Source organism: Falco punctatus (genome assembly GCF_963210335.1).
Source record: "Falco punctatus genome assembly, chromosome: 18".
In the NCBI taxonomy this organism is placed as follows: Eukaryota; Metazoa; Chordata; class Aves; order Falconiformes; family Falconidae; genus Falco; species Falco punctatus.
The window spans coordinates 3335138-3358717 of NC_137598.1; the positions used below are offsets into that span (position 1 = coordinate 3335138).

The window sequence follows — 23580 nt, forward strand, 5'->3', positions numbered from 1 at the left end:
AGCTGCGGGCCGGGCAGGGGGCTGCGGGATGGGCACGGGGCTGCGGGCCGGGCAGGGGGCTGCGGGCGGGCAGGGGGCTGCGGGCCGGGCAGGGGGCTGTGGGATGGGCACGGGGCTGCGGGCCGGGCAGGGGGCTGTGGGCCGGGCAGGGGGCTGTGGGCTGGGCTGGGCATGGGGCTGCGGGGCGCGCACGGGGCTGCGGGATGGGCACGCTGCGGACCGGGCACGGGGCAGGCACGGGGCTGCAGACCGGACAGGGGGGCTGCGGGATGGGCACGCTGCGGACCGGGCAGGGGGCTGCGGACTGAGTACGGGGCTGCGGGCAGCACGGCAGGGCTGCGGACCGGGCAGGGGGCTGCGGGCAGCACGGCAGGGCTGCGGACCGGGCACGGGTTTGCGGGCTGAGCAGGGGACTGTGGGCTGGGCGCGGGGCTGCGGGCTGTAGACCCAGGCAGCCCCCCGGCGGGGCTCTGGCCGTCTGCTTGCTGCTGGCTGACGCCGAGCCGTCGCCATGGAAACTCCGGTTCCCGGTGTGGGCCCGGGAGGGTGCGCAGGGATGCTCGTAACCCCCCGGGAAACGGACCCGCAAGCCACGGGGTTGGGGGGAAACCCTGGAGCCCCCGAGCACTCCCCGCGGGTCTGAGGTGTGACTCTGCAGGCTGGGTGCCCCTGGCAGCCCCGAGGAAGCCCCCCGCGGTCGGGAAGGGCCCAGAGCCCGCAGCCCCTGAGGACCCACCCTGGCAGCAAAGTCCCTGAAAGCCCCTGAGACACCGACAGGACATCTTCAGACCCTGTCAGTCTGAGAACTGGCCCAGGAACCAGGAAAGATGCTCTTGAGCATGACTGGGAGGTTTTGGGAAAGCCCAGACAAACTGCAGGAGCCCTGGAGTAACTGGGAACGCCCCAGCATGTCTGGAGCAGCCCAGCCATCCACTCAGAGGCCTGGAGAACAGCCCCAGCAATGTACTAACAGCCTAGAAAGAGCCCTGGAGCATCCCCAGAGACACCACGATGCCCTACGCCACCCAATGTATAGATGTATAGGTTTGAAATGCCCAGTGCTGCCCTGAGGACACTGTAGAAGCAGGAAGACAAGCGCTCAGAAACAGTCAACAGCCCCAGAGACCCTACAAAGAACCCTCAGCACTCAGGGCAGCCCTAGAGGTACCAAGGTGGTGCCTCAATGCCCAAGGAAAAGCCTGGAGTAGCTCCCAGAGATGCCAAGATGGTCTGAGAGAAAAGCACCAGTTCCAAGCATAGCCCCAGAGCCAGTGAGCCATACCTTAAGATTATGCCATACCTTGAGACTATGCCTCCATGTGCACCTGGGTCTCTCTGTGCTTCTGCCAGCGCTTTTGTTCAGTGCTGCCAGGTCTGCGATACAGTGACAGCACTGCCCTGACCTCCACCACCCCCTGCCATGGGAGCAATGTGGCTGCCTGTGCAGCATGTGTTATGGATGGGTTGCCAACCCAACGACAGGGTGCTTCTGCAGGGCCAGGCATAAGTGGATCTTGGTACCAGATGAGGGAATGAGAGAGGGGGCGGGGGGGGGGGAGGGAACTTTACAGCTCCTGGCACAAGGGTGCAGCTTGGAGCCCATCTGCAGGGATAAAAAACCGCACAGCTCACACTCCCCTGAGAAAGGGTTTAATGGGGAGGGGAGGCACTGCTGTTTCTTTCCAACAAAAGAAAAGCTGGGGCAACACCCACAGGGAAGACATACACATATGCACACTATGTACAGAGTGACACGAGCAGTGCCAGGCACCCCAAGCCCCCTGCCAGCATCCCTGTGGTGGAGAATTGCCTCCCCCTTCATCCTCCTTGAGCAAGATGGGGGAGGGGGGGAGCTTGCCAAGCAAGGAGTGATTGCAGTCCTGACAGAGACTGGGAGTAGGGGGAGAGTGGCAACCAAGGGATGGGGCCTGCCCACGGGATTGGGGAGGGTGGAACTCTTTGGTTTCGCCATTTAAGACTGTGCAGCGCCGCCCTGTCCAGAGGGCCGAGGGCCACATGAGGCAGGGAGAGGTTCCAGGCACTGGAGTGGAAGGGCTCAGGAAAACCAGTTCCCCCCACAAGAGGTGACCTGAAGTGCCTGATCAGGGTTGTGGCGGTCTGGGACCTAGCAAGGTCTCTCCCCTGAAGGAACCTGACACAGGCTGGAGAAGGGGAGACTCCAGGGTGTTTCTCCCCAACTTCCTCCCCTGCACCAGGCATAACTCTGCATGTGAAGGGATTTCACACCTCTGCCCAGATGTGGTTTGCCCCCCCCCCGCCCCCAGTTGCTGACATGCCCACCTTACGGCTGGTACCTCCTAGTTATGACAGGGAGTTGAGGAAATGGCTCTCCCCTGCCAGAGTGCTCAACATGGAGCTCATGTCACCCACAGCCATGTTGGCACCACCAGATGCAGGAAGCAGGAGGCCACCAGCAGGGCTTGCGGGCCCAGGCAGCAGCGCGGGTGTCTCTGGATCTTCCACAATGGCAGCAAAGTCAAGGTGCGTATTCTCCAAGTCCAGGGAGTCCAGGCTGTTGGCCACCTGCTCCCCTGAATCCAGGTAGCAATATGAGCTGCCTTTGAGTCCTTCCAAGCTCCCACCATAATGCCCGGGACCCCCGCAGCTTGCTGCCATTTGGCCCAGCAGCTTATGCCCACCTTTGCCCACCTGCAAATGCATGCTCTGGCCTGGGTAACACAGCAGGGCATTACTGGGCCCCTCAGGTGTGGGACGGGCAGGGGGCAAGCGAAGCACGCGCCGGGAGCTGGCTTCCACTCCCTCGTAGGAATGACTTGGCTGAGCCAGGTTGCCCACATAGTTCAGACTGTTTTGGTGACCAGGTGGTTTAGGGCCACCAGGTGGGTGTGGCACCATCTCCGGGTTGAAGCATGGGGCGTTTAGGAGGTGCTGGGTCTCTGCCAGACCCTGCGGGTGATCTGGTTTGGTTTGGTAACCAGAGTATTTGGGGCTGAGATACAGTGGTGCCTGCGCAGCTTGGCACTGCCCAGGTTCACTGCCCAGCCCCATGCCAGCCTCCCCTCCCTTGGAGGTTAGTTGGTCTCCCCACATCAAAGCCTGCTGGGCCTGCACATAGCTACGAACCATCACTTCTTTGGTCTGCATGGTGGGGGTCTGGGCTCTTCTAGTGCCCGGGCTCAACATGCCCATGTAACTAACAGGTGCCTGTTCCTCAGACTGGTAGCCACCAGACCCTGCATTCATGGCTTGGGCAAATGATGCAGGACACTGCACGGGCCCAGCAAGCTTGGCATTCTGGCAGGGAGCAAGTGCTGGGGCAGGTACTGGGTAATGCTGCTCAGATTTGATCTGTAGTCGGTTAAGCCAGTGCCCCCCAGAAAACCCACTGTCCTGGCACGAGCTCACAAGTTTGGGTTGGTGCCCACAAGAACTGGGTAGTGGGTAGTCAGTACTTTGATGGTGACAGTGTGGCCCCGACATGGCAGCAGCAGAAGCACTGACACTTGGCTGCCCAGAACTCATCTCCAGATTGCTTTGGGGAGGTTCATCCCAAGGAGCTGGCATAGTCCCGTTGCCAGCATGCATACTTGTGAAGTGCTGGTTCATCTGGCACTGAGGGAGGGAGAACTCGGACTGAAGCAACCCCTCCTCCATGTCCCCATGCCCTCCTGTGTTCAGCTGCATACCCGCTGTGGTCTGGTGAGCACTGCTATAGAGGCCTTCACATTGCAGCTCCACACCGGTCCCCTGGCAAGGGAAGCTTTCCTCAGGGTAGTTCAAGTACTGTTCCATCTCTAGCAAGCCAGACTCCACGCCTGCACCAGGGCCTTCTATGCTCACGCTCTCCAGGAAGACATTTTCACTGATGCTGGGTGGGCGCGAGGAGAAGACATGGTGCTGAAGGTTAGCATCAGAACCACCCAAGGGCTGCAGAGCAGTTCTGCCTGCTCCTGGCACATTCACGTTACCCATGCTCTTAAAACGATGCACCTTGGGCACAGCATGAGGGTTGGCTGCAGTCCGGGCAGGGTCGCTGGCCCGCCGCACGCCGTTCCGGGGCACAAGGTGAGGGGGAATGCTGCCTGCGTAGCCCGTGTAGTCATTGGAACTGTGCCTTCGCAGCAAACCATTCGCAAGGAAGCGGGGTTTGACTGGCCCAAGGTAGTCCCCAGGTAAGCTGCCGTGGCCACCCATGCCCACCCGCTCCACGCTGGGCAGTGGGGTTGGGGGTGGGCCACCTGTGGCTGCAGCGTATTTGGCCTTGAGACAGTAGCGCTGGGCTGGGGTAAGGCTGCCCACACCTGGCAGCCCTCCAGAGTGGCTGGCATCACTGGAGCGTCGCGACTCGTCCGGAGAGATGGGGTCATAGCTGTCTGCCAGGCTTGCCGCGCCAGGCACTGCCCCTGCCTCACCACCCAGGCATGGCCCAGCCAGGTACGGGGACACCAGGGATGAGCGCCGGCTCACAGTGTAGGCTGAGCTTATAGTGCTGGTGGCGCTGCTTCGGCGCTCGTTCAGTGGCATGCCCATCTCTGCTGCTGACAGCTCCGCAATGCGCCGGTGCGAGGCAGCTGGCGGTGGCAGGGGGATCCCAGGCACCTCCCCAGGCAGGCCTGAAGAAAGAAAAGGAGTTACACCAGGGCACTCAGGACACAGCATGGCACCAGTAGTCAGAGGAACAGGCAGCCACCTCCAGTACCAGGATGCAGCCTCTTCCATGGTTAGTGCCTGTTAGGACAGGAAGCAGATTCAAGTAGTGGCAACAAAGAGGGGGCAGAAGATCATTTAGAATCATTTAGGTTGGAAAAGACCTTTAAGATCATCGAGTCCAAAGATGGGGCACAGCCCAGATGTGGGGGTCCACCACTAGTGAAAAGAAGGTGTGGAAACCTCTACAGCCAGAGACCAGATCTCTCTTGCCCATGGGACTGACCCCGCATCCAGGTGGGAGGGAACCACAGTCTCACCGGCTCCAGGGATGGCTGGCAAATTCAGGCCCTTGGTAGCCGATGGCTTCCTCATCTGCTTCAGTTTATCAATGCGAAGATTTTCTAGCTTGTGGAGGGCCATGAGACCTGAGGTGCCCATAGGCTCACCGGGCACCACATCCTCCAGTGTGGACAGATCCTCGTAGCTCCCACCTGCGTTACCCGCCATCTCCACTCCACTGTCATTGTTGGTGGTGCTGCCAAGCGGGGAGTGGTCACTGCTGCAGGACGACTGCCCACCTGGGCTGGGCTGCGGCTTCTAGGGGGTACCCAAAACATTAACCAAGGAAAAGGGGGTCAGATATCCACTATACACTTAATGCAACCTGTGAGCCCACGCCCTGCCAGAGGTACCTGGAGACGACTCCCCTACCATGCAAACTGACTCCTCCAACAGGCCTGCCAGGCTGCCCTCTGCCATCACCCCTCCATTCCTTACCAAGGCCAAGTCGGGCACCAAGAGCTTGCCGTCATCCTTCCGGGCATCCACGGGGCCATTTGTGTCTTTCTCCTGCTTCATGTCTAGGGGGCCACTGGGGGTGGGCAGTGCACGGCCTGGCACCACATCCCCCCGGTGCTTCTTGGTGACATGGGCATCAGGGCCGTGCACCGTCTTCACGTGTTTGCGCAGGGAACTGGGGTCTGTGTAGCGCTTGGTGCAGCCTGGAATCTTGCACACATAGGGCTTCTGTCAGGGAGAAAAGGTAGGCATGGTGGAGGGAGGGTGTTAGCTCTGACTAGAGACCCCTCCCAACAAAGCACCAGCTGGGCGTGAAATAAATCCCCCTCCCCTCCCTCTCAAGTGGGCCTGAGAACTGAGGGAACTGAGGGTGGGGAGGGATCAAAGAGGCTGAGTCCTCTTGGAGGGGGCACGTTAGGTGCTACAGCAGGGCCCTGGTGGAGGTTCTAGGGAGCCAGAGGGGAACGCAAGGAGTGGGGCAGGGGGTAAAGGGACCCTGGTGGGAATGCAGGTGACTGAGGAAGGGAGCAGGGTGCCGTACTTTATTAGAGCAGGCAAGGAGGGAGTCGGGGCACACAGAAAAAAACCCAGGGATGCAGGGAGTTTTCAGAGTATGGGCCTACTCAGAAGGCAAACAGGGAGCCCAAAGGGTCGCAAATTGCCCCAAATAGGTCTGTACCTCATTGGAGTGAGTGCGGTTTTGATGCTTGGCCCGGTCAGAAGCATTGGAGAAGGCCTTGTTGCAACCCTCGTGTTCACACACGTAGGGTTTTTCACCCGTGTGTGAGCGCAGATGCGTCTTGAGGTTCTCCAGGCGTGAGTAGGCTTTGTTACAGCCTTCGAACTGCGCAAGCAAGCAGGGTGAAACATGCCACACACCTTCAACAGACCCTGTACCACATCATCCCCACGCTACACATCCACTGCACATCTGCCATGGACAGGCATCACACCTCCCAACCAACACACAACACAACTGCCCTCCTTCAGGTGCACGTCCTCACACCACTGCACAGCCCTTCCCCCTTCTGGCCGGCATCACGGCACCTCACTATGCACTGGCCACAGGGCTGTGCTGTACCCAGCCTGCTACACACCTCTTCACCCCACGTGCATCTCTGCCATGCCACCGATCACACGGGCTCAAGCTTGCCACCCATGAACCCCACTCTATCACGCACCACTGTGCTCCTGATCACCCCGTCTGTCCCACCTCTTTTTCCCCACCACATGTCCCTCAATGCCACGCTCAAGCCGGGCCAGCTCACACCCTGTCCTGAGCTCTGCCCGGTGCGAGGCACCACAGCTTAGCCGAGGCTTCTCAGAGGCTCATGCCAGCTCACCGTGCATTTGTGGGGTTTCTCGCCTGTGTGACGTCGCATGTGCACCACCAACATGTACTGCGCCTTGAAGGGCCTCTGCTCTCGGGAACATGCTGCCCAGTGGCACACAAACTCCTTCTTCTCCCCATGGATATGCTCGTTGTTGATGTGCTGAGGAGAGAGGGGCATCACTGGTAGCATTGGGGAGGGTGCTAAGTGTCAGGGAGATACAGGTGTTTTAAAAGAATATCATGGGCAAAATGGACATAGAGGGATTAGGATGGTGGGTAGAGACACCAGAGGTCAGGGGAAAACAGAGTGGTCAGACAGAGTCTAGAGGAGGCAGGGGATACAGGAGATGGCTGGGGGCTACTTTGTGAAGACCAAGAGAAGACATAGGAGCCAAAGTGGTCCGAGGGGTGGTCAAGGGGACATAGAAGAGCTGGAGTGTCTGGAGGGAGAAAAAGAGAAAAGGAGGAAGTCTGGATGCACCAGTGGTTCAGGAGAGCTGCCCCAGGGGTGAGGAAGGCCAGACTGGGTGTTCCCCTAGGGACATGGTATAGGAGGGTCACAAAGAACTTGCTCACAAGAAGTTGAGGTTACACGTCCCTCCCTTCCTAGGGGCAACTTCCAACACTGTGCACCTGTATGGCGAGTTCTTAGGGCCAGGGGCAGGGAGCAGTCCCGTATAGGACAGTCTTCAAGTAAGAGTCGTGGGTTGACACAAGGGGATATCAGCCAGCAGCCTGAGGGCAGGTTCTGAGACTGGGTGCACCCAGGCAGGACCTAACTCACATGCACCAGCTGCTCCTGCGTATCAAACTCCTTAGCACAGCCGTCCCAGTAGCAATTTGTTTCATACACGGTCTCAGACTCAGGTTTCCCGTCTTCCTTCTCCAGATCTTCCCGAACATCGAGCATCCCCAGCAAGGGGTCCTGGAGGATCACAGCCAGATAAGCACTCCCAGGTACAACCCTTCGTGCTCCCTGTTAGTGGGAGCGGTGCCAGGGAGGAGCGCAGAGCCCCGGGGAAGCAGAGGGGTCTCAAGGCCTGGGGAATACCTGGGTGCCTGTGGAAGCTGGGCTGGAGATATCGCCCTCGGACCTCTTCTCTGGGTATTTGACAGTCAGAGGGCTGCTCAGGCTCCACTCCAACTTCAGCTGCTACCGAGCCAGGCACGGGGAAAGTGGAAAGCAGTCAGCACTGAGATGCCCACTGGACCACCACTTTTATGGGATGCACCGCTTACATGGATGCAAGGCCCCCTTACCTGGCAGTGTTTGAGGGTCCCACAAGCTGGGGCATGGTGGCGGAGCCCTGGGCGGGTGGACAGGTGCTCATGGGAGCTACATGGTGGGGGGGGTGGCGGGGGGTGGCTGTACAGGTGGCCTTGGCCCTTCTGCTGACCTGATGGACTCTGGAATCCCAGTGATGGACTGCAGACAGCAAGAGGGATGAGCAGATGACACCATCAAAGGACAGAAATTCAGGTCTTCTAAGCCAGGGATCCCAGGTATCTGAACTCCCAGACACTCCTTCCCTAACCCACCATCCCACTCTGCTCCTGCCTTCCCTAGCCCTCACCCCAGGCACTCCCGAATTTAGGAATCAGCATTCAGGCTCCCAGACTGACAAGCTGCATGCCTGCCAGCGAGGCTGAAGACTGGTGCCCACCTGATGGTGCTGATGGAGAGGTGGCCATAGGAGCCACTGGCAGAGGCACAGCGGGAGTTGATGAAGGCAACGAGGGAGTTGGGTGAGGTGCGGATTACCGTCTGCAGGTCAATGCTGGAGTCTGACAGGGGTGAGATGGACAGTGCCCGCTTTTTGCCCAGTTTGCCTGCACCACGGGGCGTTGAGAACCGTGAGCCTGGGATGGCAGCAGAGAGCAGAGGGCACTCCTCTCAGCATGGGTCTTAGGAGGCTGAAAACCCCCCCAGGGACACAAGCCTGATGCTTTGGAGCCTGGAGAAGTACCCTGAGTGTGCCTGTTAGCTTCTGCTATAGATAGGAATAGAATAGAATAGAATAATTTCAGTTGGAAGGGACCTACAATGATCATCTAGTCCAACTGTCTGACCAGTTCAGGGCTGACCAGAAGTTAAAGCATGTTATTAAGGGCATTGTCCAACTGCCTATTAAATGCTGACAGGCTTGGAGCACCAACCACCCATCTAGAAAGACTGTTCCAATGTTTGACCACCTTCTCAGTAAAGAAATACTTTCTAATGTCCAGCCTGAACCTCCTCTGGCACAGCTCTGAACCATTCCCACACGCCCTATCACTGGATCCCAGGGAGACGTGATCAGCACCTCCCTCTCCACTTGCTCTCCTCAGGAAGCTGCAGAGAGCAATGAGGTAGCCCCTCAGCCCCCTTTTCTCAAAACTAAACAAACCCACAGCCCTTAGCTGCTCCTTATAGAACATACCTTCCAGCCCTTCACCAGCTTTGTTGCCCTCCTCTGGGTGCATTCGAGTCCCTTCACATCCTTCTTAAAAGACGGGGCCCAGAACTGCACATAGTACTCAAGGTGAGGCTGCACCGGTGCTGAACACAGCAGGATGATCACCTCTTTGACCAGCTGGCTATGCTGCCTTTGATGTGCCCCAGTATGTGGTTTGCCCTCTTGGTGCCAAGGCTAATTGCTGGCTGCTGTTGAGGCTGCTGCCCACCTGCACCCCCTGGATCCCTTTCTGCAGGGCTGCTCTCCAGCCATTCCTCTCCCAATTCATACTTGTTGCTGGCTTTGGACCATGGCAAGGCTTAAAAATGTCCTCCCTCCCTACCACAGCCATCAGTGTTCCTAGGGGGTACCTGAACCCCTTGACACATGTGTACTCCCTGCTACGGCTGATATCATTCCAAGAAAAGCATCTGAACCCCTTGGTCACAGTCAACACAAATCCTCCCGTTCACAGAGGCATCACTGTTCCAGGAAAGACACCTGAAGCCCCACTAGTCTCACGCTCATCATAGGTGTCACTGCCTGACCCCCTCAGCTCACACACCTGCACCCCTAACACAGCACCATCCCCAGGAGATGCCTAAAGCCCTTGTAGAACCCCTGCCTGCCCCATGCCCTCCCAAGACTGGGGACTTACCGTCACCACTGCCTGGGTGCTCAGTTCCTGGCACCAACCCATAACCACGGTGACCGCTCATGAGGTTTGACTGATGGCATAAAGGAAAGTCAAGTCCTGGCAGAGGGGAGGAGAAAGACAGGAAGATGTTTTAGGGTGGGCGGCACAAGCGGGAGAGGAAATCCCCAGAGCGTCCCCGAACCCAAGGACTGAATTCGAATTGGGTGCCCCTCACACCCACCGCGGGCACTGCTCAGCCCCCAGCACTGGCCAGGACGAGGAGGCTACGACAGACCTTGTGGCCCTGGGGCACCCGGGGCTGGTCCGTGGGGGGGGCGCAGGCAGCAGTGCTCAGCATAGCCGGTGGCCGGGGGGCTGACGGGGTTGAACATGTCGCGGCGGGGCCTGGCCAGGCTCAGGAACACATCTGGTCCTCGCCGAGGGGCTGGAGCCGGCCGGGGTCTGAGGAGGACAAGGGTGGGCTGGGACGCCCCCTGGACCCCCGCGCTAGTGCTGTCCCGGGCCCGCCAGGGGGCGCCGCAGCAAAACGCAGCCGCGGGGCCGCCCGGGCCGCCCCCGTGGGCGCGGAGGTTACCCCGGGCCCCGCCCGGCGCTTCCCTCCACCCACGTCCCGCATCCCACGTTCCGCCTGGCGCTTCCCGCATCCCACGTCCACCCACGTCCCGCAAGCTCCCGCCCCACCTGGTGCTTCCCGCATCCCACGTCCACCCACGTCCCGCAACCCACGTCCTGCCTGGCACTTCCCGCATCCCGCGTCCACCCACATCCCGCATCCCACGTCCCGCAAGCTCCCACTGTGGCCGCACACCCACCTGTCCAGGGTGCACAGCCCCCTGTGCTGCCTCCTCACTGCGGTGCCCAGCGCAGACCTCGGCCCTGAGCCACAGCAAAGGGATGTCCCAGGGGTGCTGCCAAGGCAAGAAGGGCAGGTGACAAAGGGGGAAACCCTGTCGTCATCCCCATTTTGGGGCACAGACACAAACAATGAGGGTCTTAGGCAGAGGAACTGGGCTAGAGGGCATCTGACTCAGCAGCAGCCACTGATGAACATCTCCACATACCCAAACACTCTGGGGACCCCTGCCCTTCCATGGTGGTGGCCCCTGGCATTTTTCCTTGCCCTCTCCCACACGCATACATCATGATGCTCCCTTCCCATTAGTGGCCCCTCTTGCCCTAAGGGCTCCCACTTTCTCCCCAGAGCTGGGGGCCATTCCCTACCTGGGACACAGGCCCATGAGTACCTGGAAGGGAGAAGGGGCTGGTGCAAGAGGAGATGTCTGCAGAGCCAGGGGGCAGCCCCCCCTCCCCCCCATCCCTCTCCTCCCTTACTAACCTTACAGAGACACAAACCATGCAGAAAATTGCATGCCTCCAGTGGGCTAGGCGGGGGCAGGAGGTACAAGCTATGGCAGCTCTGTGTGTCACCACAGCCACTTAGCCAAACACTGAGGCCATCTGGCACCCCCTCCAAAGCAAGTACATCTGTCCCCATGCCCCCAGTGCCTGGCAGGCCCCCAGGCCCCTTATGGCACCAACAGAGGAGAGTTAACACACCCTAAGCACACAGACCGCAGTACAGATAACAGCATTGCCCAGCTCAAGGCCACCTCTGATAGCCTGGCACAAGCGGTGACACTGCTGCAGGGCACCCTGTGGTTACCCATCACAAGCATCCCTTGATACTGACTTAGCAAGGTGCCCTTGCGCTTGGTGCTGTACTAAGAGGGTCCTGTCGCAGCAAGGCAAGAGTCCCAAGCACACTGCAGTGTCTGTTGCAGGGGGAATGAATACACACATGTGCGCCCAGACACCCACACAAATATCCACACTCAATCCACATACACAGATGAAAAAAATTATGAGCTCTAACTGCCAAAAGGGGGAAACTAAGGCATAGACAGTTAGAACCATTCTTGGTCAAAGGACCCAAGCTGGCACCCTGCTCTGCTCTCCTCATGGGTCCTTGCAGCATCTGCAGGTCCCACCCAGTCCTGCCTTGCCCATGGGTCCCCACCCTGCCTGCAGGCCAAAACCCTGCCCTGTCCCGCCCACACATCCCACCCCTGCCCACAGGGCTCAGCCCAGCCCCCTATCGCATCCCTGCCTGCAGGTTCCTGCCCTGTGCCTAGGTTTCATTTCCACCTGCCACTCTGCTTGGTCCTGCCCATGGTCAGATCTCCAACTGTGGCTGTGCTTTTGACCCCTACACCCAGGTCCTGGCCCACAGCTCCATCCCCACCCATGGTCACTGTCCTGCCCCAAGACCCCTGAGGGCTTACATATGAAGCACTGAGGCTCTGGAAGAAGAAATAACCACAGGGTGAGGGACAGGGACATGCGGGTGGCGCTAGGCACTCAGCATCCTGCCCCATCAGCCTCCCTCTCTGACAGACCAAGGGAATCGCCCCAAACAAGGGGTCTGGGGGAGTGGGAGCCCCTCACCCTGCTGGGAAAGTGCTGGGTTGAGTTTGGAGCACGGAGGGATGAGGGGGGCAGCAATTCTTCCGCATGAGTTGCCCCTTTGAAAGCTTGTCGTGGGGCTTTGTGAGAGTGTCAGCCAGGAAGAATGGAGCAGGGGGGGCAGCAGGGCAGGCAAAGGGGGAGGGAGGTACCCGGGAAGGTGGCAGCGCTGGGTACAGGCAAGGGAAAGAGAGATGAGTAGGAAACGGGGGGGTGGGGGGGGGTGGAGGGGGGGGGCTCTTACCTGCCCGCTGGACCAGCTGCAACATCTAACAAAGAGAGGGTTTGCAAATCCCTCACAAAAGTTTGTCTAGTTGTGGAGTCAACCACAGCACTCCCCTAGCCCTCTGCACACAGCTATTCATATGTGTGCCCGCACACACACAGATGCATGAACATACATTTGCACATATCTGGAGAGGCACATATGCAGCTGGGAGCTGCTGGAGTTCAGCAAAGCCAAAGCCCCCTGCCTCCCCCTCCCAAAAACCATCAACTGAGCTCCCCCAGGCTGCCCCAGAGCCACAGTCCTAGCCCACCAGCTCCTTGCTCTATGTAAGAGCGGCAGGTTGCTGGCGTGCAGGGCAGTTACCATACACGGCCACCCCAGCCCAAAGGAGAGCGGGGCTGTGCCCATCTGGACAGATGCACCCAGATGCTGCAGCAGCAATGGGATGAGGGGCTCTGCCCTGAGGCCAGCTGGTTCCCACCAGCCTACAGCTCCCCGCCACAACCAGGACTTGCTGCCCTGAGCTCCAAGCAGATGGGGCACCATCTGTGGGGCATCTACCGCTTCCAGGAAAAGGGTTAATTCACCCATAGCCTTTGTGATGTCCCCCTTTACCTTGCCAACTGTTAGCCCTGTTCACCTTGCTATGCACAGCTGTGCCAGCCCCTGCTATGCCTGCTGCCTCCCATATCCCTGCACATACGTACATGTGCACACACATTCACAGAGCGCATGCACACACTCCTGCAGAGTGACAACCATACAAACTCCATGTGCATGCACACAGTACCTCTGTAACATGCTGCGCACACACACACTTATGCACACCAGAGAACACGTGTCCAATGGAACATGTGGAAAGCTGCATGTACATGCATACAACACACATACACACATGCACACAACACATGTACATACGCAGGTTTACATAAACATGCATGGAGCATGTGTGGCCTCACAGGGCGCACACGCATGCATGGCGTACCATCACACACAGGGAACACACAAGTACATAGCACAAGGAACATTATCCCTGCCTCACAACTCCCCAGCCTCGCACACCACCTCCCTAGCTGGGGCGATATTCCCTCTGCGTCCCCTCCAGCACCCACCACGCAGGAATGGGGGCAGCTCAGTGGGGCTCTGGTTCCCACCACCCCCACTCCCCGGCCACCTAGGCACAGCAGGAGGGTCAGGGTCCTGCTCTGCCAAGGCAGCCTCTCCTTCCTGGGTCCAGGCAGAAGGGAGGACTTTGGCGAGCAGATGCAGCCTGGCAAAGGCTGACTCTCCCCCTGGGGCAGCCTGGGGGCAGGCGGGTGCCAGGCGGGCACGATGGCAGTGACAGGGCTCTTCCTGACAACCCCCCCCCACCCCACCCCCCACGTCCCCCCTTGCTGAGCACCAGCACGGCGGCGGGGTGGCGATGCAAGGCAGAAAGTGCCCAGGGCCCACAGGTCCCAGCTGCAGGATGCTCCCCCCAGCCCGTGGGGTCCGCAGGGTCTCCCCAGGCCCTGATGGCCCCCGAGCAGGGGAGGCTGGAGGGGGCCGGGGACGCTGGGAGCCAATGGGAACCGGCCCGCGGCTCCCCCACCGCCGCGCTGCCTCCCCCGCCTGCCGCACACCGCCTCGGCCCACCCAAGTCGCAGCCTATGGGCATAAATTTGAGAGCCAGGCGCAGCCGGGATTGAGGGGAATCTTCCCTCGCTCTCCTCCTGCCAAGAAACTCAAACTGAAACACATTCCTCCTCCTCTCTGCCAAGAAAACAAGGAGCGCAGCCAGCGGCAGGAGCAGTTGAAGCAGGGCTGGCTCCAGACGCCGAAACGCCGCGCAGGAGGGGGTCAGGACTGGCCATCCCCCTCCCCCCTCAGCTCCCTGCCTTTTATTTCCTGCAAACACATCTAAAATCTTGTCATCTGGCTCCAGTTTCCTAAGGACACTGGGGAACGGTGCGGCGGGGGAAGGGAAGGAGAGGGAGAAGGTGCAAAAGGCAAAGAGGGAACGGGGATGTAGGGAGCTCGCAGCGCGGGGCAGTCAGGATGCCTGCGCGGATGGGTGATGGAGCAGAGACGGCGGGCGGGAAAGAGACACATGTAGGCACTGACGGGGGAACCGCACGCTGTTAGCAGACCTGGCTGCAAGAGGAGGAGGCGGTGGGCTGCACCCCACCGCACCCTGCGCCAGGGCAGATGCCCACCCCAGCTCCTGCCCTGCGCCAGGTACGCTGCCTGCTCCCAGCTCCCCACCAGCCCCCGGGCTGGCCAGCCCACACCAGTGGGTGCCGTGCGCTGCAGCAGGGTGGCCACCATCCAGCCCAGCACACTGGGGGGTGACGGGGGTCCCTGTCCGCACCTCGGCTTTGTCCCCATCATCTTTCCCTGCCCCAGGCTCAGCCCCGGCAGGGTTAACCGCCCCGGAGTCCCACTGTGGAGGAATGTGATGTCAGGGCAGGATTAGCCCGTGCAGCCGAGATCCCAGCCGATAGACCAGCAGCACTGAGCTGTGTGTGGCACAATCCATCAACCCGCCCAGCACAGCCCCCAGCGTGGGGGGCCTGGGGGAGGGCTCTGTGTGTGCATGCGTGGGGACATCTGTGTTTCCGCAAGCGTGTGTGCATGTGAAGGCACAAGTTCGCATGTTCGCATGTGTGGAGAGGGGTTTGTGTTTATGGGCAAGTATGTTTTTGGAGGGGTGCTTGTCTGTGTACTCACCAATGTGTTTGCATGCATGCTTGCACATGTGCTTCTGCATGTCTACATATGTGTGGAATGTGCCCATGTGCATGTCTACATATGCATGTTGGGAGCTAAGGGGGAGCCACTACATGTTTGGAGGCCCCATCACCCCAAACCCTTACTCACTGGGGGAGCAGGGGAGGGCCAGAGCAGAGAGAAAAGGCAGACAGGGAGCAGGGTCCAGCAGTCCAGCAGGGGTTAAGGTGGGGAGACACCCCAGAAGGCCTCAACTTTGTATCTTTCCACCCCCTCAGGAAAGGTGGGCTCTAGCCCTGGGTAGGCAAACACTTTCGCCTGCCAGGGGCACAGAGCCCCGCCAGCAGCCCTGCAGCCCTCACCTCAGCCATCTTCTGACCCAAGGTCAGCCATAGACCCAATTGGTTTAACCCTACAGGGCCTTAGGAAAAACACTGATCTGGCTTAAGATCTGCCTTCCCACACCGGGGCAGCGGTTCAGGCGGCGCCACGGCCAGGGCAATCCTGCGACGCAACAGGAACCCAGCGGAGGGCCAGGCTGAGCCGCAGCAGCAAGCAGCAAGGCTGGAAGCGTGCTGCCAGGGGGCCAGTGCTCCCTCCTGCCCGTGGCAGTCCCGCACCAAAGGGACACATCCTGGCTGCCTCCCAGGGCAGGCAGGGTCCTGCAGCGTCAGCGCACTCCTCCCCGGCTATGATGTCTCTTGCGTGCTGTACAGCCTCCCCAGGTGCCACGGCTAGCACCCGCCGGGGTCGAGGGGAAGGCCGCTGGCAGTGGGGCAAAGACAGTGCAATTCTCCCCCCTTTTCCCCTTTTATTTCCTGCAAACACATCTAAAATCTTGTCATCTGGCTCCAGTTTCCTAAGGACACTGGGGAACGGTGCGGCGGGGGAAGGGAAGGAGAGGGAGAAGGTGCAAAAGGCAAAGAGGGAACGGGGATGTAGGGAGCTCGCAGCGCGGGGCAGTCAGGATGCCTGCGCGGATGGGTGATGGAGCAGAGACGGCGGGCGGGAAAGAGACTTTCCTTTTCCCCTTTTCCCTGCCCTGGGACCAAGTCGGGGCCAGGCCAGTCAGCACTGGGGAGCTGTTTCCTCTAACCCCACACACTTTCTCATCCCTGCCTGCAGCAGAGCTGACGTGCAGCCCTCCCGCCTCGCTGCCTTGCTATGCATCTGACCCCACTGTTAGGCCAGGCCTTTAGGGCGAGCCCAAGCTCCTCTGCATGGGGCAGCTAATCTGCCCAGGACTGCGGCTGCCACAAAGCACATTGCTTCAGGTTCAGGGGGTCTGAAAGGGGACGATTCAGGGTCACGATCCCATACTGGCGTGGGCTGCCAAGCTCGTTCCAAGGTGGTCCCTTGCCTGGAAAAGATGAGGCAGAGAAGAACCAGCTTCGGGAGAAGTTTACACATGCGTGGAGGGGAAGGGGCAGAGACATCCCTGCCAGGGCAGATTCAGGACATCTACTTGGTTCTCCCTCCCTCCCTTCTCCAGCCCCAGCTGCCACCTTCAGAAAACGTAACACATCCTCATTCCCCACTTCATGCCAAAATTCGTCTCTGCTCTTCACACCACTTCCAGTAAGGACCAGAGGTCCCTCCCCAGCCCACCCAACCCTCCAGCAGCACAGCCTTATGCAAGCCACAGTACACCACCACCCATACACCACATCTCAGAAGGGGGCAAAACAATCCAGCCCCTCGCTCCCACATGCATCCACACCCACTCATGACCATGCACTGACATGCCTCTAGACACGTTAACACATGCTAACACACGTGTGCTTTGGGAGGAGAGGAAGGCAGGCCAGCCTGGGGTGCAGCCCTGGCTGCCCGGTCTCCAGTGCACCCTGGGGCAGAGACAGCCCATGGAGGAGGGCTGCAGGGTGGGACCTCACAGCTTCACGCTCCCTGCGCCTGTTCCCCCTCTAAAGCAGGGACCGCCAGCCCTCAACCACAAGCTGAGCCACTCAGGAAGCCATGGCAAGCCGGGCAGGCAGGAGTGGTCGTGCTTGATAGGTGGTCCCTGGGCAGGCAGGCAATTGTCACGGGCTTGCATGTTGTTTGCTTTGGCCCCCAGCACAGACTACCCCTGCAAATTGCTCACATAAAGCCACTTCCCTAGCCCCTACCTTCATTGGGCTGGAGTCTGGGTGGGAGCAAGGTTTTGGGGTGAAGGTAAGGGTGGGTGCACACATGGCAGCAGCTGCTATACAGAATTTTTATGCTTCCTCTTTCCCTCCCAGTGCTGGAGGGAAACACCAAAATTGAACATGTGGGACCCATAAAAGCCCGGCTCTGAGTCACAGCTGTGGGAGCCCCTGCCAGGCACTGCTCCTTCCCATGGCATCAAGGCATCACCCCCAACCCATCAGCGTGTATTACATGGAGGGACACCCCCAGAACAGGGGCTGCAATGCAGGAAATCCTGCCATCCTGAGGGACTGAAGGTAGGACACGGCAGGCAGTGGGCTGCAGCGTCGTCATCTGTGCTCCCACTGCAGTCAGGGTAGTTCAGACTGAGCCTGTTCCCACCCCAACAGCTCCATCCTGCAGGATTCCTCAGAAGATGGGAACAGGAGGATATGCAGGACCTGGCAGAGACGTCAGCAGTCATTAAAGGATTAGATATGCGATAGCAATCCCTTTTAATCTGTCTCTCGACATGCTGAGCAAGGAGCATGGAGCAAGGTAAGCACAGCACATGGGGATTTAGGAAGCATAAATTGCTCCTCCTTTGGGACAGGAAACCCCTCTGTCTATTAAGAGGTGGCGGTGGGAGTGCCTGTGGGCTGTTCCCAAAGGTCTCCGGTGATCCCTTGCCTGCTGGGACACATTTGTCTCTCCTGAGGTATCTGCCAGTGGTGGAGGTGGGTGGCACAGATGCCTGCTTTCCTGTTCCTTGACTAGAGAGAGACCTGCTCCATCCATAGACACAGCAGCCCCATCACTTAGAGCCATGTTCTCTGCCACTAGAGATCTGCTCCCCCTAGATCAGGGGTGGGAGTCTGACAGTGGGGTTGCACCACATCTGGAACATCCCCCCCCCTCCCCGCCCCAGCCTTAAACCCAGATGCAGCAGAGCTGAAACCTGACTCTGTTTTTGCTGCTTGTTCCCACTCCGAGGCAGCTATTTTATCAGCTGTTCACCTTGTTATTCTGCAGCTTCTGAAGGGTTTTGATGTGCCACAGGGATTGGGGTGGGTACACTTGCTGTGTTCCTATGAAAATTTCGGTAGAAGAATCCCCCCGGTCTCACCAAGTTAGCATCACTGCTAGTGATGCCAGTTTAGCACCACTGGGATTGCTAAACACCAGAAGATATCAAGAGAAACTGAGGCACACAGAGAGACTCTAGTACCACAGATGTGAGACACTGACCAGGCAGATAATTGTGCACACATGCATACAGGTGTGTGCACACACACGCAAACAGGCCCCTCTGTATACATGTCCACAGGTGTACACATACATACACGATCCTGGGGGACACTCTGGGTGTAGGATAGCTCTTCCTTCTGACCAACTGCCAAACACTCTACCAGCATGTCAGCACAGACGGACAAGAACAGGCCCAGTGGCCTGTAGAAGGAAGGAAAGACAACACCACAAATACCCTTTTGTCACACATGGGTACACGCATGTATAGGTGTTCATGTTTCTGTGCAGATGTGAATGTGTGTACAGGAGAGTGCACGTATGTGCAGGGGTGCGCACATTCATACAGCACGGTGGAGCGGTGGGAAAAATGGTATTCCCCAAGGACTACGGGCTGGCCAGCCTTCCAGCACTGCAGCTGGAGTCCTGAGCTGCAGCACATCACTAACAGCATCCCCTAGTTGCACTGGAAGAAGGGCCATCATGTCTTCCAGCCCATCTGCCCAACCACCCTTCACACCTCCTGGACAGTGAGCCGCAAATCCTCCTCCAAGCCCGAGCTCAACACCCGCCTCTCCTCCGGCTGCCCTGACATGACAGCACATGTGACAAGGTGTCCGCACTGACTCACTCCCCTGGATGGAAACTTCCCTACTCCAGGGAGATTCTCGCAGCTCAGCCAGCTCCAGTGCCACCAGGGGAACACAGTACTGAGTTTCTTCCACCACCTCCCACTAGACCAGCCACGGGGACCTGGCAAACTTCAGTTCCCAGCCTGTTCCTCATTTTGTGCTTGTTTTTGTGATAGAAAAGACCCTGGAACATGGCAGAGATAAGGATGCCTCCACGAGTATCCAGTGATTTGGCTACAAGCAGACGCCCGGGCAAGTCCACTCACAAGCATTACTGGGAGCTCATGCATGCACACAGTGGCAGCTGGGCTGGCAGATGCATAAGGGTACACACTGAATGGTCTCAGGTCAGTCTCCTCTGAGGTGCTGTGATCCTTGGTAGTAGGGGAATTTGGGGATCCTACCAGGCACAAGTAGTTTTGGTGTGGATCTGCTCCAGGGTCTCAATTTCCAGCAGACCCCCTTGCCCTCCAAGACCCTTGAGAGTAACAGTAGCCTTCACTGCACTGGGAAAATGCTCAAGGGAGGACATGGATAAACCCAGCTTGCACTATGCAGAGACATGTGCATCAATAAACCAGCTTCAAACAACCACAACAGCATGGAGGAGGAGACAGTAGGTACCTTTGCCATCCCATCTCCCACAGAGGCAGCTTCTGCCTCACCAGGACACAGCAAACCTAGCCACACTGCGAAGCTTTCCTAGGTCTGAATTTCTGAAGGAGAAACTTCATCCAGCTGCTTCCTCTTCCCTTCCCCCCAGCCCACCGCTGCACCAAAACCCAATGCCCATCCTCAGGATGCTGCACCCATCAGTTCAGGCTGGCCACACGTAGCCTGCACACCAGAGTGGGGAAAAACACAGGTACCCGGGTGTCCAACAGCATCTGCTGGGCCCCCACAGCCCTTCCATGGCTGCGCACAGGACCCTGGCTGTGCCTGGAATATCTACTAGTTTCCCAGACCCTAAACACAGTGCTGCAAATGCTGCAGCCATCCAGCCCCACTCAGACCCAGCTGTCTGCCTCTCACCCCCGCAGGAGAGGTGCAGCCCTCAGGCTGTCACTGCAGTGCTGGGTGCCCCATTCTGGTTAGGGATCATCTGGACGTCACGTGTGCATGTGTGTGGATGGCCTGGCCCAGGGCACCATGACATGGAGAGGGTAATTCCCCAGAGAGACACCTCCTCTGCCTTTAGCCTTCCTGCACTCTCGGGTCACTGAGGGCTTGGTGCAGCTTGCGGGTGCTGGTCAGACCCCAAAAAGGGTGGCCTTATGCCCGCATAGGCTCAGTTAGCTCACGCTCAGTTGCAAGCTGGGCTGACCAAGTCTCACAATGCCATTGCTCAGGCGCTTCTCATGCTGGTGCTGCTCATCTGTGCCGTGCCTGACCCTGGCCACATCTGTGCCGTGCCTGACCCTGGCCAGCCTGCTCTGCCGGCTCTAGATTCCTCACGCCAGCCAGGGAATGATGCAGAGTCAATGCCTGAACCCAATGGTCCTGGAAGCTTCAGAAAGGCAGCCAAAGGGTCGGCATCCAGTGGGGCACAGGACACACTTAGAACCATCTGCCAGAAAGGTCAAGCCTGGTGTCAGCTGCAGGAGGACTCACGACTGAGCTGCCTCACCCACCCCACCTGCCCCCAGCCCCAGTTCTCTGAGCACTAAAGCCAGTAGCAGTCCTCGTGCCAAGTGTGCAGGAGGACTGATGGACACTCAGAACCAGCACAGGCAAGGACTCAAGGTGCTCGACGAGTGATGTGAAAAAGCAGCTCTGCCTTCCCCTCAAAACCAGAGAGGTTTGATAAACTCATCTAGGCTCCCTTTCCCACAAACAGCTGGACCAGGTGAGCTTTCAAAGACCCCTTCCAACCTGGGCCACTCTGTGGCTCTATGACTCTAGGTTTCCCAGGGTGGGACACTTCCTTGGCAGCCTCTGCTACAGCCCACGTGGGCAGGGAAGAAGCAGCCCCAGGGCCCGCGGGATGAGGGCTGGGAAGCCAAGGTGCACCAGGACCCGAGCACTTTGCCGTGGTTTCTGGGAGGCTCCTTGAGGTGCACAGAATCTCCCTGTGCCTCACTGCTGCCAGACGCTTGCCCTGGCAGGCTGTCAGGGGAGCAGGGGGACCCATTGTCCCAGCACCAAACCCTCGTCCCCTCGGAGCCTTGCCCAGAGCCCCAGAACCAGTGGGGAGGGAGGGATGCAGCCGGCCACTCTGGCTGCGGGGTGCACGGGCTGGGCCAGCCAGCTCCATGCCCTGCCAGGCGTACGCCACGACTGGTCCAGGACAAGGGAGCTCAGGATGGGATGGCCAGGAGCTTGCACCTGGGTGGGTGGCACTGCCCACCGCCCACGTGTGCCCGGGGACGCTCCTGCAGCTGCTGCGTCACTCGGGACACGGCAGCAACTTCCACCCGGTCGCTGCTCCCGGTCCCACACCCGCCACCCGGGCAGCAGCGCGGCAGGGGCTGCCAGCCCTGGAGCGCGGAGCCCCCCTGCTCCGGCCCGGCCCTCCCATCCTCGGGCTGCGAGGGGCTTCACTGGGCCGAGCCCCCCCCCACCCCGCCACCCGGCGCACGAAGCGCGGCGGGAGCGTGAGGGCGTGGGAGTGGGTGTGAGCGCGCGCGTACGTGCGGCGGAGCGCGGCGGGGCCGGGGCGCGCTGCCCGCCTCGCGCTGCCGGGCCCCCCCGAGCGCGCCCGCCCCAGGCGGCCCCCACCGCCCCGCGTGGGCCGGCCCCGCGCCCCGGAGGGCCCCGCGCCGGTAGCCCCGGTCGAGGTCCCGGCGGCGCCGACGGGACGCGGCAGCGGGACGGGGCCCGGCAGAGGGTCTGGCGCCATCCCAGCCCCCCCCCCTCCCCGGGGGAGCGGGGGGGCCCCGGGTGCCCCCAGCCTCTGCCCGCGGCCCCGACTCGCCCGACGGCTCCTACCTCCGGGTGGCTCCGCGCGGCCCCGGGCGGGGCGGCGGGTCCCGCGGCTCCGTGCTCTCCCTCCCCCCGGCTGCAGCTGCGGCTCGGTCCGGGCGAGAAGCGGCACATCCAGCGGGACCCTGGCGGGCGGGGCGGGACGGCGCGGCGCCCCCCGCGCTTCCCCGGCCCGCCCCGGGCGCCCGGAGAAAGTTGCCCGAGCCCCGCGGGGGCGGCGCGTCCCGGCAGAACTGGCGGGGCGGCGGGTCCCGCTCCGCCAACTTGGGCGGCGGCGGCGGCGCCGAGCGCGTTCGGGACGGAGACCCCGGCCGGGAGCGCCGCCGGCTCCAGCCACTCCGAAAACCCGGGATGGATCCTGCACGCGCGGGACACGCGCGCCCGCCGCGGCCCTGCCCGCGCGCGGGGCCGGCGCGCACCCCACGCGCGCGGTGCGTGGCGCACGCATAGGTCCCGCACGCGGGCCGCTGGCGCACACGCGCACCCCCAGCCGTGCACAGGGCTGCGCGGGTACCCGCGCGCCTTCGCGTCCACGCAGGCAGCGCTTACATGCCGCGTGCGGGCAGAGGTGGGGGCACACGTGCGTGAGCACACACACGGGGCGCGGGCAGCGGCCACGCGCACGGAGACCCCTGCACACCCGGCGTGCATCGTGCGTGGAAGCAGGCGCACGGGCATCGGTGCACATGTAAACAGCCACGCGCATGCACACACACACACGCACGCGCCCCACATGCACCTGTGTGTGGAGCACGAGCACCAGATGACAAGGGACGTGCAGCCACCAGCCAAGGTGCCTCGCAGGCAGCACAGGGACCGAGGGGCCTGCACCCGCCATCGCCCCGGCAGGGGGAGGCCAAGGCTGCCGGGGCAGGCGTCAGGGGCAGCGGAGGAGACATCGCAGGGCTGACACCTCCCAGCAGGGGCCCAGCACCCCACACCGCCCAGACGCCGCAGGGGGTCTGGCCAAGCCTGTGCCTCGGGCATTGCTGAGCAGAGCCCACCCACCCCAGGACTGGGACCGGAGGGAGCATCCAGCAAGAGGGACCCCATCTCCCTCGAGAGACCCCTGGCAGGGACGCAGGGGGTTGGTGGCTTCAGCCAGTCCTTCTGCCCAGGGCGCTGCTGAGGAACCCCCGAGCTGGTGTGTGGTTGGGGGGGGGGGGGTGGATGGGTGCTGCCGGGAGAGGCGATTGCCACCAACAGGGAGCTCAGAACGTCGCCCCTGGTCTGGAAGGGCCACGTGGAGTGGTCTTGCAGGGGCTGGTGGCCCTGACACTGTGGGGCGGGATTCTGCCACCTGGGTCCCCACCTTTCCCCGGGGCACTGCTGCCACACGGGTGGGAGCGCAGCCGGCTGGGGGGAGTCAACGCCAGCAGCGAACCACGAATCCC

The 23580-nt window shown here is 60.6% G+C and overlaps 1 protein-coding gene across 4 annotated transcripts; it reads right to left on the reverse strand.

Moving 5' to 3' along the window:
* Positions 1 to 232: 232 nt before the first annotated feature.
* Positions 233 to 23335, reverse strand: GLI1 (GLI family zinc finger 1). Of its 4 annotated transcripts, XM_080369077.1 has the most exons (13): positions 22193 to 22197; positions 10669 to 10764; positions 10131 to 10297; positions 9857 to 9952; positions 8428 to 8623; positions 8024 to 8189; positions 7815 to 7916; positions 7548 to 7688; positions 6774 to 6923; positions 6110 to 6274; positions 5410 to 5658; positions 4950 to 5229; positions 233 to 4595 (listed from the first exon to the last, which is right to left on the reverse strand). In XM_080369077.1, the coding sequence occupies exons 3-13, from the start codon at positions 10225 to 10227 to the stop codon at positions 2323 to 2325; spliced, it is 3915 nt and encodes a 1304-aa protein (XP_080225203.1). In that variant the 5' UTR covers positions 10228 to 10297; positions 10669 to 10764; positions 22193 to 22197; the 3' UTR covers positions 233 to 2322. The 4 variants fall into 4 exon arrangements, with proteins under 4 accessions (XP_080225203.1, XP_080225201.1, XP_080225200.1 ...); XM_080369075.1 differs by having other exon boundaries at positions 7815 to 7913; positions 10131 to 10764; positions 22193 to 23335; XM_080369074.1 differs by having other exon boundaries at positions 10131 to 10764; positions 22193 to 23335.
* Positions 23336 to 23580: the final 245 nt, after the last annotated feature.